Consider the following 15,781-nt stretch of genomic DNA (forward strand, 5'->3'; position numbering starts at 1 on the left):
CTATTTAGGCTTTTAGGGCCAGATTTTTGAAAGAGCTCTCATTGTTCTTGGGAAGGTAGTGTAGCATTGTGATTACAGCATTGGCCTAGAAATCAGGAGATAAGAGTTTAATTCCTTGAGTCTGACACAAACTTAATTTCTCTGTGCTTATTTCCCTGTATCTAAAATGAGGATAATAGTAATTCTTTCTTCCTGCCTTTCTTTTTCTGCTGTCTAGTTTGTAGTACAATGGGGCCTTGATTTCTGTTGGGATATTTTTCCTGGAAGGCTGGAATTATTCTGTGTCCGTATTTTAGTTTGAAATTATGTGTTGTGAGTAGTAGATTTTTCTAAAGCCCACTTTTCCTTGTATGTTGTCTAGTCTCACCTTAAATCATAAGATTCTTTTGTGAGCTATAGTATAGCGATACATTTGTCAACAACTACTGTTGCTATTGTGAATAGGGGGCATTCTGCAGTGGGAAATACTCCATAATATTACATTCTGTATTTGGAAAAATTTCCCTGAATACAGTAAGTTGGATTTGTATTAAACCACATGCTAAAGGTATAACACACTGGCTACGTTGTGTCCCTCTCTAATGGCTGCTCCACATAGAGGATGAGTCTACTGTTCCTCTACCAGTAGAATGAGTAAATCTGGTAGTTGGTAGCAGTAATAGGCATTTACAAGATAAAAGCCTACTTGTAATACCAGCTAATGGCATTACATGTTTAGCTCATGTGGTAGGGGCCTGGCTTTTGGTGCTGATGCTCCAGATTCAGTCCATGCAAATGACCCAATGTGAGGATTGTTACAAAGGTATTTTTCAGGCTATTTATGTGACATCAGAAAGTTTGGTTCCAATGGCAGTGCCAGGAAAATGTGTCTAGTAACTTCTCTGACTGCAAGCATCTCCAACAGCCACTGGGAGGCTGTATGAGTTCATTTTGTTAGTGATAACAGCTATGTAGCCGAATTCTCTCTAAGGTGGCAAAGACACGGTGGTATGAAGATGACTGTGTATCTTCTGGAACTCGATTGCTCATTTCACTTTTATATGCAGCAAACTGCCTGTCTCTGCATCATTGTGGGCTGCATAAAGTCTGGCTATTAGTCCTTCAGTTCATCCTCTTTGTCTGAGCCTTTGCAGACAATGTTTCCCCACTTAGATCTACAGTACAGTTGGTAGAAATATTTATGAAAGCATGACCCTTCTAGTTTGTTCTGTTAAGTCAGACATTCGAATGATTGCAGATGCTGCAGGCACGTGGGGTTCAGCGTGGGGAGGTCAGTCATGGCTCTCCGGGTGAGGGCAGGGTTCTGGAGCAACCCTGGGGTCAGCTTAGTGCACCAGCTGTAGCCAGGCCTCCCAGCTCAGGGGGAAAGGGATGCAGTTCATTTGCAACCCAGGGAAGCTACACTGCACCTCAGCCAGGGCTCCCCAGGATGCAGGATCACTGGGCGGTGGGCAACTGCCCTTCCACCTAAATCGTGCCCTATGAGCATTTCAGGTTTTTAAAAAGGGGTGGGGGCAGTGGCCCTTTTGCCCCCGTCTCCGGCGCCTACAGGGGGCTGGCTGGGGATGGATTTTGGCACTCGGCACCCGTGTTTAAACGTATGCTTGGAAAATATTCCGCCCCTCCTTGAAATCTCTGGGATTTCCAGAGCAATGATAATCCTCATGACCTCCCCTGAAAGAACAGGAAAACGTGTTGTTAGGGTTCCCTCATCACTCTGAACTTTAGGGTACAGATGTGGGGACCCGCATGAAAGACCCCCTAAGCTTATTTCTACCAGCTTAGGTTAAAACTTCCCCAAGGCACAAATCCTTTCCTTATCCTTGGATGGTATTGCTGCCACCACCAAGTGATTTAGACACAAATTCAGGAAAAAGGGCCACTTGGAGTCCCTGTTTCCCCAAAATATTCCCCCAAGCCCATTCACCCCCTTTCCTGGGGGAGGCTTGAGAATAGTATACTAACAAATTGGTTACAATGTGAGCACAAACCAAACCCCTTGGTTTTTAGGGCACTGAAAATCAATCAGGTTCTTAAAAGAAGAATTTTATTAAAAAAAAAAAAAGGAAAAGAATCACACCTGCAAAATCAGGATGGAAGGTAACTTTACAGGGTAAATAAAAAGATTTAAAACACAGAGGATTCCCCTCTGACTCTGCTTTCCAGTTACAAAACAGGAATGAAATTACCTCTTAACATAGGGAAAATTCACAAACTAAAACAAAAGATAATCTAATGCATTTCCTTGCCTTACTTACAATTTTTGTAATCTTAGATGCTCATTTCAGGTATGTTTCCAGGAGATGTTTTTCCTGCCTGGACCCTCTCTCCGTCCAGAGAGGGAACAACCAAAGGGAGCACAAGCAAAACTTCCCCCGCTCCCCCCCCCATTTGAAAGTATCTTCTTTCCCCATTGGTCCTTCTGGTCAGGTGCCAACTAGGTTAATTGAACTGATTAACCCCTTACAGGTAAGACAAATCAGTACAGCTGCCCTGTGTGTATTTATGACACATGTTTCTCTGGTTCCTGCGCTAAGAGCTCTAGGACTTGTTGATAATAAGCGATGACACCCCAACTGACTTGAGAGAGATCTTTCACCTGCCAGGTGGGGTGAGGCAAGCAGCCTGTCCTGTTTCTAGCTGGAGGATTTAGGGCTGCTGCATCTCAACAGGAGCCAGGTGAGGTAATGTACTGGTGGGGGAAAGCAGAGTTTGTTCCACAGCCCAGAATCTGGCCATGTGTGTGACACACTAACAGAGCACTTTAAAGAAAGCAAGAGAAAGTTGAAAGAATGGGCAGGAGGAGAGAGAAAGCAGCAGCCAGACAGATGGAACAGAAGGGCATTCATGAGGACGGAGACATTTAGGAAGAGAATGGAGGGGGAAAGGATATATAGATAGTGACGCAGACACTTCTGGGGACAGAGAGAAGGATGCACAGCACAGGCAGACATTGTAAAGCAGAGGTTTAATCCGACACTATCTATTAAATGATTTAAGAAGGATATTCCTAAACTGCTTAAATGAGGGTATGAAATGAGGGTATGAATGGGTTGGAGTCTGGTAATGGAATACAGAGTCTTTTGCCCGAGGGCCAGTGGTTCAAGTCCAGTCTGAGTTGGTCACTGTCTTAGTACAGAACTGTTCAGATCACATAAAACACTACAGTTGGCATCCTTGTAAGTAATCTCAGCACATAAGGCCAATATATTCAATGAACTAGGAGCATGAACTGCCCTCTGACCTACCCCCAGAAGTGGTTCTTTCTGCTCAGAGTTGAAGCAGGTGGGTAGGATAAGAAAGCTTGCACAGTTTTCTGTTCTGAAGCTAGAGGATGTCGGTCCCCACAGCTGTGTCAAGCCTACCATTTCAGAATCATTCAATTCACTTTAAACATATTCAGAGAAATTCTCTCTGTTCTATTCAACTTTCCCAACTCTACTAACTTCCGATTTACTCTTTCAGGCTGGCGGACAGACAAACGCTGGGCAAGTGAGCCAATCTTTCGGAGGTGTGGGGAGAAACCTGGCAGGTGCTTAGTGGTGGGTTTTGTTTGTGGGGGCATGCAAGTAACGGTTTATTGTGTATTGTTTGTATTGCAGGAGTGACTAAGCCCCAATCAGGATCAGAGCCCCACAGTGCTAGACACTGTACAAACACACAAGTGGATGCAGTCCCTGCCCTGAAGAGCTTACAATCTATTAGGAAACCAGACGCAACAAGTGGACATTACAAGAAATAGAAGGGGAGGGCTGGAAGGCAGGCAAGGGTAATGAAAATAAGGTCTTGCAATTACATGCAGTAACTATTTCACAGCGCAATGGCTCCAAATCAGAATTAAACCAACAAACATCAGTCTTCCCTGATAACTGCTGCAAACCTAGTCAGCATTAGTTAGCTGACTTCCTACAGGAGCCACAGTAGCTTTAGAGATTAACTCAGGGAGGACGTTCCACGCATAAGGGGCAAGCATGGAAATATTTGTGGGAGACGCAGACAAAGCGACCTTCAAGGCTGTGATCATTAGGGGGACATAATAAGATATGTGTTGCGAAGTCATTGGCACCACTCCAATAGCTCAGGTTTAGACTACTTGAATTACCGGTGCCATAATGAGCAGAGCTTGATATTTTGTTTATTTAGGGAAAGGAGAGAAGGTTTAAAGAAAAAACCCTAACGTATCTCATGTAGGAGCAGAGAAGTTATTTCACCTCCGTATTTGGCATTAGTTCGACTGCTGCTGGAATACTATGTCCAAAGTTTTGGTGTCCACAGTTCAAGAAGTATGTCGATAAATTGGAGACAGTTCAGAGAAGAACCACGAGAATGATTAAAGGATTAGAAAATGTGCCTTATAGTGATAGACTCAACAAGCTCAATCTATTTAACTTATCAAAGAGAAGGTTAAGGGGTGACTTGATTTAAAAATTGTCAGTGGTGGAGAATCCACCATAACCTTTGGTAAGTTGTTCCAATTGTTAATTACCCTCACTGCTAAACATTTATGCCTTATTTCCAGTCTGAATTTGTCTAGCTTCAACTTCCGACCATTGGATCCTGTTAGACCTTTCTCTGCTAGATTGAAGAGCCCATTACCAAATATTTGTTCCCCACATAGGTACTTACAGACTGTAATCAAGATTGGATGTTTTTCTAAAAGATCTGCTCTAGGAATTATTTTGGGGAAGTTCTCTGGCCTGTGTTATACTGGAGGTCAGACTAGATGATCACAGTGGTTCCTTCTGGCCTTGGAATCTGTGAACCCTGGAGTTAAGCTTTGAGGTCAGTCCCCAAATCTTGCTAATGTGAATCTGCCATCACCTCAGAGCAAGGAACGGATGGGCTTAAAAAAACCCCTCCATGCCAGTGAAATATTTGTGATAATTTGGGAAACTCATTCTCCACTAGGAGTCAGTTCTTGTCCAAGGTACAGCTGGAGCAGTGGAGTGGGAAGCCTAGTGGTGATAGGGTATGTCTACACAGCATTTTGGAGCGAGTCTCCCAGACTGAGTTGATAGATTCAGGTTAGCGGGGCTTGCGCTAGTGCTCTAAAAATAGCTGTGTAGAAAGCGCTCTGAAGGTGCAGCTCAGGCTGGAACTTGGGTTCTGAAGCCCATCCCCTTCCATAGGCTTCAGAATCCAAGCCACATCTTCAAAGTGCTGTCTACACAGTCATTTTTAGAGCACTATTCCGAGTCTGTCGACCCAGGCTTGGAGTGTAGACAAAATGCAGTGTAGACGTATTCACAGAATCCATGCATAGAAATGATAGGGGGGGACTCTGGGTTGCACTTCTGCAGGTGGGATCCCAAGGAAGAAAGGTGTTGATTGGGGGTGTTTCTTCCTTGCCCACCTCTCCACTTCCCCCATTACCAATTCAAACTAGCTACACAGCCAGTAGTTTCTGTGGCAGAAGACCAGCATATCAACTTGTCTTTTTCCCATGCCAGACAGACTGATGGGTAGCCACAGGGAGCCCTGATAGACAGTTCTGCTGAAGACGTACTAGCAAGGGACTCGTGGGTGGGGAGAAGGGCACCAGTTTTTCCAAGAAGGACCTTCCTACAAATGTTCAAAGATTTCACCCTTCACAGGTTGGAATTTGCGCTCAAGCATGCGGTCCTCTGCTGGGATTATAATCTTGCTCCCTTGCCATTTGTTTTTAGATTGTTTAAGCCGTCTTGGGAAGACCCCTCTCTTTATCTCAGCTCTGGGGAAGGATGAACATTCAGAGTCCATCTTGCGTTACTGCCGCCACATGGTAGGTCATGCAATGACAGTTCCCCAGAGGAACAGAGATGATAATTGAACTTCTTTGGTGTACAGAAACCCCAGAGTTGCATGTGTATAATCCCCTATCATCATCCAAATGTACACAGCTCTCTAACCTGTGCCATCATTCTCCTGAATGCAGGCAGAACAAATCTATCTGGGCAGGGCCGGCTCCAGCTTTTTTGCCGCCCCAAGCAGCGAAGCCAAAAAAATATATAAATAAATAAAGCCGCGATCGGCGGCACTTTGGCGGCAGCTCTACCGCACCACTTCATTCTTCAGCGGCAATTCGGCAGCGGGCCCTTCCCTCCAAGAGGGAGTGAGGGACCCGCCGCCGAATTGCCGCTGAAGACCCGGACGTGCCGCCCCAAGCACCTGCTTCCTTTGCTGGTGCCTGGAGCCAGCCCTGTACCTGGGATAATAGCTCAATGGTGCTTGCATTAGAACATTGGACCAAAACTGCCAGGACTGGGAGGGAACTAGCTGGCTTTCTTCAACCCACTAACCTTATTGTGCATCAGTGGGATGTGTCTGGCTGATCATCCATATAAACACCAGAAATCAGAGACCCCCTTCCTTCCTCAGGCAGAGCATCAGAAAGAGGTGGGAGCAGGGCTCTACCAAACTCTATTGGAGAAATCTGTCACTTCCGTTTACTAAATAATGTATTAGGCACCCATCTCCATGGAGCCTGGGTGCCTTACATCCATTAAAAACAAACCACCAACCAGTACTGTCCACATTGGGTATTATGGGGTTCCTCACTGATGTTGCTCAGCTCAAGATAGGGAGGAAGTGGAACCGAGAACAGATAGGTGGGCTGCCACGAAGCTGTCTGCTGGGGGAAGCGAAACCTGAAGTCAGCTGAGTGTGGCAGAGAAGGGAAATTTACTCCATTTATGACTCTTCCTCCTGTTTTAGGACATGTCAGGAGTCCTTCAGCTTGCGGGGCACAGTACAGCTACCTACTGTGCAGTGATTACAGGCAGCGGGGAGCTCAGCCTTGGCTTGGGAGACATGGACATCCACCAGCAGATAACAGAGCAATACGTAAGGACGCCCTCTGACCTATACTCCTTTATTCATGAGGAGGAGCCTGGATGTGTGACAGCAGCAAGCATCTAGTGCACGTGTGCAAGATAATGTGCGCGCGCGTGCGCTTGTGGGTGGAGGATGCCTAGATAACATCATTACACATTGCAAGTGCGGCATACTGAAAGCAGCATCCACCTGTGGAAGCCTAAGGGTAGCCTCAGACTTGGGTCCGTGAAATGGCACTGCAGCAAAACGCTGGTCAGCCAAAGCTACTTATTTCCAGCTAGCCACATGGAAACGGAAAACATTCTTTGCCCAACTGAGGGTCATCAATGCTGCCCTATCCACAAAGTCTATGCCACCGACTTCTCGAAAACTAATCCAAGGCAGCCTATTTCTCTAGGCCCCTTTGAGCCCCCAGTAACTTCATGCCCACCGACCTGGAGATAGTGTTTCTCCTTTGGAAACCAAAATAGGTAGCATGGATAGAGCCCCGAAAGCCCATTTTCCTGTCCCATCACCTTCTCTCTACTCCCCCATCCTCTCTGTTTCTACATGCTGAGCTATTTAAACACAGCTAAACAGATTCTGCTTCTCAGCCTGGTGGTTAGGGAAGGTTTCAGGACATTAATGGAAGTGATGTTGATTCAAACAAACCCCCACAGCCCTACCCGCTTCCCCCACTAATTCCACTGTTGACAAAACAAGAGCCTGTACTTAACAACTGATGGTGATTTGGAAGGCAAGTGTAATTTACTTAGCAGCAGGGCCCCCAGGAGGTTCAGAATTCATAGGGGAAAAAAGTGGTCACTGCTCCCACTTCCATCTCCACCCTTCCCCTCCCTACCCCTTGCCATCAGACAGGAAAACAAAACCTTTACTTGATGGGTTAATCCTCACGAGCTTTGCAAAATAACCAATGGAAACTCTGAGCCTAGCTACTGATGAAAGCTGCATTGTGGTGATGTTTACTTCAAGGAAATTTAGCAGAGACATGTGAGAGAGAGAGAGAGACTGCTGGAGTAGGGATGGAAGTCTATGGCACGTGGCAGCCATTTGTGCAACGTGTTGTCACGCCAGCCACCAAGAGCCACAGCAGGGCTGGGACACACATTACCGCAGTGTCTCTGAATTCTGTACGTTTGCCTCAGGGATGCCAGGGTTGTGGGAGATGGCTACTGTGATAGGAAGCGTTTGCTAAAATGTTGTACCTTAATATTTCTAGCTAAGTAACAAGAAATGCTGGGCTGCTTACGTAAGTGATCAGTCCCTCTGCTCTCTGCTGCCATTCACCCCCAGGTGGTCAAGATCTGGAAGTACTGTAGAGACAATATCTTCAGCCTCTGGGACAGGGAAAGCTTGATCTCACACCTGTGACCCCTTTGGGTAATTAGGGAGCAGCAGAGATGATGCATGCTGAAGAGAATCTCAATTCAGTTCTCACTGGAGGGAAAGATTGCACTGAGGTGAGGCCTCAGACCTAAGAGATAAAGACAGAGGGGAAATAAGATTCCCTGAACGGATGTTTAAAGGCCAGTTAACAGGTTATGCATAAAAAATTGGGGGCATTTGAAGGCCTGCAAATGGAGTAATAGACACAAACACAGAGAGAAGGGGAATGATTTGAAGACCCAGGAATATAGAAGGTTAAGTATGAATATGGGAGTTTGAAGGCCTGTGAGTGGGATATGTTCAGTGTAACACACAGGAGCTCAAAGGCTTAAGACAGTGCTTAAAGTTAGGCTCCTGTGTCCATATTTAGGCCCCTAAAAAGTGGTCTGACTTTCCAAGGTAGTGAGCACCCAGAGGCTCCCATTGGCTAAATATGGCATTTGGAGCCTAACTTTAGGCACCCCACTTCTGATTGGCTAGAAAGTTCATCTGGTTTTGGTGGTTTCTCCTTGGCCTTCATAGTGTGTAGGCAATTTCTAGCTAGCTCCTCTCCCCAAATGGGTTAAATGCGAACCTCTTTTCCTTCTGACTTTCAGCACAGGCTTCATATGCAGGTAGTGCATTTGGTAGGATTTCCTGGGTGGCAGGTACTCATTATGATAAAGGAATTTGGGGCTAGACTGATGGCTGTGTCACCATTATATGTTGGGATGTCCTCTTCTAACTCAAATCAGTCTTTTGTCACCTTTGTACTCATATCTTCTATTTATACCGTCACAAGGTTTCAGAGAGATGAGGAAAACATGTTGGGCTGAATTCAGACCTGGCGCATTTGTTTATATCAGGTCTGAATGTGGCCTGTTATTTCTATTGTTTTGGTTTAGAACAGTTATTGAAAAAGGGCCAGATCTCAAAAGGTATTTAGGTGTCTAACTGCCATTGAAATAAAATATTTTCAAGGGTCTGAATAAACTGCCCTCTCTAATCATTCTAGCTTGACCATGAGACATGTTGTAAGTTTTAATGGCTCCTCTCCAAGATAGTCCTGCAATTTAGTGTTGGTACTGCAATGGACTGAGACATGGGGATCTGAGAATGAGATTTGGTCCCTTGCTCCCTGGTCTAGCTGAGATTAGGAGCTCTGTAGAGGCACCCCACTGGAACTCAAAGGGGAGGAAGCATCTCATTTTGCTCACTAGAGACCTTCAGTTGCTATAGGAGCAGCAGTAAAGATCTTGAGGGGGAGCCACCAGCAACCTTCCTCTGTGAGGAGGACAGGCTAGTCTGGTACAAGGCTTGATAGTGGAGGATGGGAAAGAGAAGGAAAAAAATTGAGAACCTGCAAGACCTGTTTTCTCTTGGAAAATGCTCTTGGTTCACGTCAAGCCTGCGTCTAAGAGTTTCCACAAAAATTGATATTGCAAATACATCCTAGCCACCTGAGTCTATCAGCGAGATGTGCTAGGTTCGCATATCTCATTCTTGTCCAGTTGAGTCAAGCTGGATCAAGCTGCCCCTGTTCTATGTTCTGTATTTTCACTAGGTGTCCAAGTTCAAGGAGAGTCTGTGCTTGGCCCCACTGGTATGTATTGATGGGAACGTGCCAGTTGCCACCATTCAGTACGTCTGTGAAATTGCTAAAGAGCACCAGATAGCAGGTAAGGAGAACTCACTGCGAGTGGACCCCTTGGGGCATAATCCTGTGTGTTCTGAAACATGGCCCGCAAGGTGCTGAGCACCCTCTGCTCCTGCTAACTTCAGTGAGAGACTGAGAGTTGAAGGCACCAACACTATCTTGCATCAAGTTATTCCCCTCTTTCCCCATGTTTTTTTAAAATATATGAAATATGTTTTCATATATTCTTAGTTTTTCTTATTCTGCAGCTACATCAGATTTCTATCAGGGTAACATCTACAGCCCAGCAAAGGGTAAAGGTGAACTGAAAAGCTAAGCTGAAAGCTGAGGCAGGCACAGACTTGTATGCTGTATGCCCCCCATGGCTTGTGGCATTCAGCAAAGCAATACATTTTAACTTACCTATTTTTAAAAACCATTTGCCGCCCCCGCTCCCTGTGAAAATCTTGGTTTGCTGAAAACTCTTCACAACCCATCTTAAGACTTCAGAATTGTTCCCCGCCTTCTTCAGAAGTAAGCTCTGCAGGGGGAGACAGTTCTCTAGAGACAGCCAGAGAGCAGAGACTACAAAGATAGTTCCTGCTGGCTGGCTGGCTCACTGGCCTGTCTATCGAACTAAATGCCCATTCCTGACTGTGCCTCTCATCGCATCACCCCAGAGCCAGAAGCAGTTTAATCATTACTGTTGCAGTAGAAAGGGAGATTGAAGATAGCGTATCCTTTCCTGGCTATAATAAAGTGTAGATACCAAACACTGTAAAAATCACAATGAGCATTCCAAATAGCTGTCTGTCCTGAAGCCGAGAGATTGTTACACCAGCTAACCAACTACAATGTTTTTTTGAAGTGTGCTATGAGCCAACAGATGAGAACAAGGCTTCTAAGCCATTCCTTTCAGACAGCTGGAAAGCGCTGACCTACATCTCCCCCAATCTGCGAGAACTAAGGGCAATAAATCGGACCCTCGGGCACCCTGTGCTGGCAGGTACAGTACAGTGAAGTGGTAACGAGAGAGAAATACTTTCAGATTAACCTTGACACTGCATAGGGAGCTGCGTTTTCCCCACCCCTGCCGCCATTTCAGACTGACTGCTCCCACTGACCGCAAGTCCCTCGCTGTGCCGAACCAGCACTTCTAGAAGCAGCAGAGCTGTTTGTCATAGTGCTGCCTCCAGAAGAGTTAACTTTGGTTACCAAAACAGCTACAGCAGCTGGAGATTTTACAAAGCCCAAGAATCAGGGAAGGCCAGCTTTGGGCAGGGGCGTGATGAACTAGCTTAGAAGCTGCAGTTCACTGAAGCAGAGGAGCTGGTGACCACTGGTTGTGTTCTGAAAGAACATGGATTTTCTAGGGTTAGTACACAGACTTGTATTTGAATTAATTTCTATTTCAGTCCCTTTTTGGTTTTTGGGTGTGTTAAAACAAATGCACTGAACCTAAAGACTCTGGTTAACTAATGAGGCACCTGGACCACCTCACAAAATCTCCATAAGTTCTAAAACTTGATTCAGATAAGGCAAAAAACTAGTCCAGCAGAGAGTGCTCTAGGTTTGGGGTTGCTACATATCCTAGAGTTTGAGTCACTGTTTTTGTCATGCACGCTACAAGCCCAAGGAAAGAGGATCACTAGTTTATTTCAGATGCCCCAGTGAAGCATCACAGTATGACGGTATTTGTCTTCAGACTGTGACGCTGTCTCTATAGGAGATGAAACATCGCCCTATGCTGACACCAACACAATGGCATTAAGATACCGACAACATGACACAGTTATTTTGTGCCCCTGTGCACATACACAGGTGTAAACTCATGAGAGGTGGCACCCTCGTTTCGGAATGGAGCTGCACTGGAGGGGCTGTGTGGAAGCCCAGGATTGGAATAGCAGGTATGGGGAGGGTTGCAGGTCAGGAGTGAGAAGCACATAGTGGAGCTGTGAGTGGGAAGTTTGCACAGTATGTCAGCTCTGCGGCTGCCTCTGGCCTATGCTGTCAGCATTTTCCATGAGCATTGTAAACTCCCGGCTAGACTTTGAAAACCACTCACAAATAGGCCAACATCCCCTGACATGGAAAGCTCAAGTCAGCAGTTTTGTGGTCTGAAGTGATGTCGCGGCTTTTCTTCCATTGCTGTCTAAAGAGCTGCCGTCCAGGCTGGACGATGTTGTCAGGACTGCGATGACCCTAACCCACCCCTTGCTGACACAACTGCATTGTGTGGTGGTGACACTCGGCATGCATGGAGTCCTCTTGTGCGGCAGGAGAATGGAAGGAAGTGTCTCGCTGTGCCCTGGAACTCGCAAACAGGTAGGGAGCTCAGGAAGACCAACTGAGTGGCAAGGAGTTCTCATTCCCTTGTGCCTGGGAGCACTGGCATAGTAGTGACTCTTCAAGCCTCTCTCACCAAGGTTGATGCTGCTATACATTTACCTGTCCCTGGAGGACTGGACGGCTCTGAAGATTAATAATGGAAATTGAGCCTTCCTTTCCTATGCCACTGTGTGTCACAGGGTGGCAAAGGAGGCAGGTCCAGGTCCACTGTGCCAGAGCAAGTGCTCTCAGTTTGGCCAGTTGAGAGGCCGAGGCAGTACTTAGGACTTATAAATAGTGCCCTACCAAATTCACGGCCATGAAAAACGCATCACGGACCGGGAAATCTGCTCTCCCGCTGTGAAATCTGGTCTTTTGTGTGCTTTTACCCTATAGTATGCAGATTTCACAGGGGAGACCAGTGTTCTCAAACTGGGGGTCTTGCCCAAAAGAGAGCTGCAGGGGATCGCAATGTTATTTTAGGGGGGGTCATAGCATTGCCACCCTTACTTCTGCACTGCCTTCAGAGGTGGGTGGCTGGAGAGTAGCGGCTGTTGGCCAAGCGCCCAGCTCTGAAGGCAGTGCCTCGCCACCAGCAGCGCAGAAGTAAGGGTAGCAGTACCGCAACCCATCCTACAATAACGTTGTGACCCCCCTCCCCCACAGCTCCTTGACCCCTACAATTACAACATTATGAAATTTCAGATTTAAGTAGCTGAAATCATGAAACTTACGATTTTTTAAATCCTATGACCGTGAAATTGACCAAAATGGACCATGAATTTGATAGGGCCCTAACTATAAAGGATCCAGGAGAATCTGAAAGAGGAAGGAGACTCGGTGAGTGAAAGCGGTCTTAGAGCACAGACTGAATCAGTCAGGAAAAGGGCAGGTGAGAGCTTCCACACACCAGGGGAGTGGTGGAAGGTCCTGCAAGGAAGCTGTAGTTGGTTCCTGGGAAAAGGCTAAAGACAGGAGAGCAGCAAGAGGGGTTTGGTGGCTGGCATGTGTCCCTAAGCCAGAGGACCAAGGCTGAAGGCCAGAAAGCAGCAGTGGGAGTTGCCTGCTGACGTCTAAGCTGCAGCCCAGGGCATTAGAGAGGGCTGAAGATGGGAATAGCATCAGGGCTTACCCCACTTCACACTGGAGAGCTGGCCCCAGGGAAGCAGCGAGAGGGCCAGGGGGAGTGAGGGATGCTCCCCTGGTAAGGCTCTGGGGGTTCCTGCTGGGGAGAGTAGGGCTTACTCTTGCTGGAAGGGCTGGGGTGGCTGTCTTGGCAGAAGGACAGAGGAGGACTGACAAGAAGTCTAGTTGTGGAAAATTCTGGAGTGTAGTATTTGGGGTGGCATGTTGTTGGATTTTTAAAGACTCTATGTACTGGGATGTGAGAAATGGACTATGTTTTGTACTTTTTGTTTTGGATTATTTGAAATATGTTTTTGGTAATAAACCACATCAAAGGACTGGAGGGTAAGCTTGCAAGGAGTTACTGGGGATTCTGAAAGGGAAACTGAGGCAGGTGCCTCAGTCATGCTGTAGCTTGCCATAGGAGGGCACTGCAGGAAGGGCCATCCTACCATACAGTGTTTCATATCTGTGGAGTGATCACAGAAAGTGATCATTTAAAATGTGCTTTCCCCTCAGTAATTAAGAATGCAAGTTTGAAACACATTCTCCATGGACCTACATGCTAGTAAAACTTAGTTGCGCAAATCTTGGTGGAAAGCGAACCCCAAAAGGGTGCAAACATAGGCAAAGTTAATGTGATTCAAAATGTAAAGAAATAGTATTTGGATTCTAAGTATTGAGGCAGCTGTGGGCAAGATCAGCCAGGTCCAAATATTGCTTCTAGACTTCGGTGAGTTCCCAGTAATGCCACTCCTCCTCTCCCTCTCTACAGAATGCTGCAGGCGAGCTGTGTGCCACCCACTACCCAGCAATCCCCATCTCCAGGGAAGAGATAGTGAATGTCTCAGGAGCGGGTGACAGGTATATTACTAATTACCCAGAGAAAAGATGCAGTTATGGGATTCCTTTATTTTCTGCAGCTGAATTCCAATCTGGAATTTTTAACACTACCATGAAGACAGATTTCACTCTGATACTTGGGAATTAACACTAAACAGGGCCGGCTCCAGGCACTAGCTAAGGAAGCAGGTGCTTGGGGCAGCACTCTGTCTGCTATTGGGGCGGCACGTCCGGGTCTTCAGCAGCAATTCGGCGGCGGGTCCCTCAGTCCCTCTCTTCCTCTTTGAGCTGCCGCCGAAGTGCCGCCGAAGAGGAAGAGAGGGAGTGAAGGACCCACCGCCAAATTGCCGCCGAAGAATGGAGCGGCGCGATTGAGCTGCCGCTGAAGTGCCACCGATTGGCGCTTTTTTCCCCCGCTGCTTGGGGCGGCAGAAAACCTGGAGCCAGCCCTGACACTAAATCCACCCGATAAGGAGTAAGGAACATAATTCCCCACAATGTGTACTAAGAATTTGCCCATAACAGCTTAATGTCTATTGAAGCCAGTCTAGCCACTCATCCTCCTTTTCCCAGAACTGGCTTGAACATATGCTACAGCATTCTAGGTCCCAGCAGTACAGCTACAAGTTCTGAATTACTCTGGGCTGGGCTGCCAAACTTCTTGAAGTTTATTGGCTATTGAAGTACCATGGCAGTAGTCAAAATAAAGTAAACTACCTTAAGACAAAGCTGAATTAGTTTCTCTACAGTGGAAGTGAGACTTAACCTTCATTGTAAGGTTTGCTAAAAGTGGGACCCACCAGAGCCAGGAAGTGTCTTAAAGGCAGGAGTTGCCATACAAGTCAAAAAAAGAACAGGAGTACTTGTGGCACAAGTACTCCTGTTTTTTGTGTGTGTGTGGATACAGACTAACACAGCTGCTACTCTGAAACCATACAAGTTCAGTTCATCAAGTCCAGTGTTCTGCCTGTGGGAGTAGCTGGTACCTTATGCTTTGAGTTCTCACCATACCTTACCTAATCATTGATGCAATGCTGTACATTGGGGTCGGAGGGGACAGGCATTACTTACTGACCCCATAGTGATCAACTTACATCTTTATTATCCTCCTTGTCTTGTATAACTATGTGTGATACAGTCATAATTATCCAGACCTTTTTTCATAAACTGCAATGACTGATATTTTACTGCAGTGAACTGTCTGGGAAGTCTGTATGAGGCAGATTTTTCCACATTTATTTGCCACTAATTTTAAAGGAGTGATTAGCCTCCCACTTTCTCATGCTGGCGGACAGCATAAAAAGGGACTGGTTAGTTTCGTGGGAACCTTAGTAATTCTGAGTACTTCAGTCAACTCTCCTCTACTTTATCCTTTCCAGACTAAATAATCACAATGTTTCTGATCACTCCTCGTATGTAAATCCTGCCATATCTTTATCCCTCAGCATTGCGTTTCTCTAGACTTTTTCAATCTCAGCCACATCTTGAAGGTGGGGTGACCACAACTGGGCACGATACGTTGAACAATGACCTAACCTCCTCCAGAATAATTGTTATAAGTGGCCTAATATCTTATCATTTGCTCTCTTTTAAAATTTACCTAAACTTCCTATTTGCTTTAAGCTGCTCCCCTGCCAGACATTGTCCATGATATGTCTGATGACACCTAGC

At 46.3% G+C, this 15,781-nt stretch overlaps 1 protein-coding gene across 1 annotated transcript in view; it reads left to right on the forward strand.

The window, feature by feature from the left end:
• LOC135873116 (uncharacterized) overlaps window positions 1–15,781 on the forward strand; it is a 47,546-nt gene that overhangs the window by 18,212 nt on the left and 13,553 nt on the right. Inside the window, 9 exon segments of the mRNA XM_065397597.1 lie at window positions 2,276–2,375; window positions 2,378–2,469; window positions 3,466–3,532; window positions 5,667–5,761; window positions 6,694–6,822; window positions 9,743–9,857; window positions 10,683–10,820; window positions 11,973–12,139; window positions 14,043–14,131. Coding sequence (XP_065253669.1) covers window positions 2,276–2,375; window positions 2,378–2,469; window positions 3,466–3,532; window positions 5,667–5,761; window positions 6,694–6,822; window positions 9,743–9,857; window positions 10,683–10,820; window positions 11,973–12,139; window positions 14,043–14,131 — 992 coding nt within the window.

Source organism: Emys orbicularis, chromosome 1, assembly GCF_028017835.1.
Source record: "Emys orbicularis isolate rEmyOrb1 chromosome 1, rEmyOrb1.hap1, whole genome shotgun sequence".
In the NCBI taxonomy this organism is placed as follows: Eukaryota; Metazoa; Chordata; order Testudines; family Emydidae; genus Emys; species Emys orbicularis.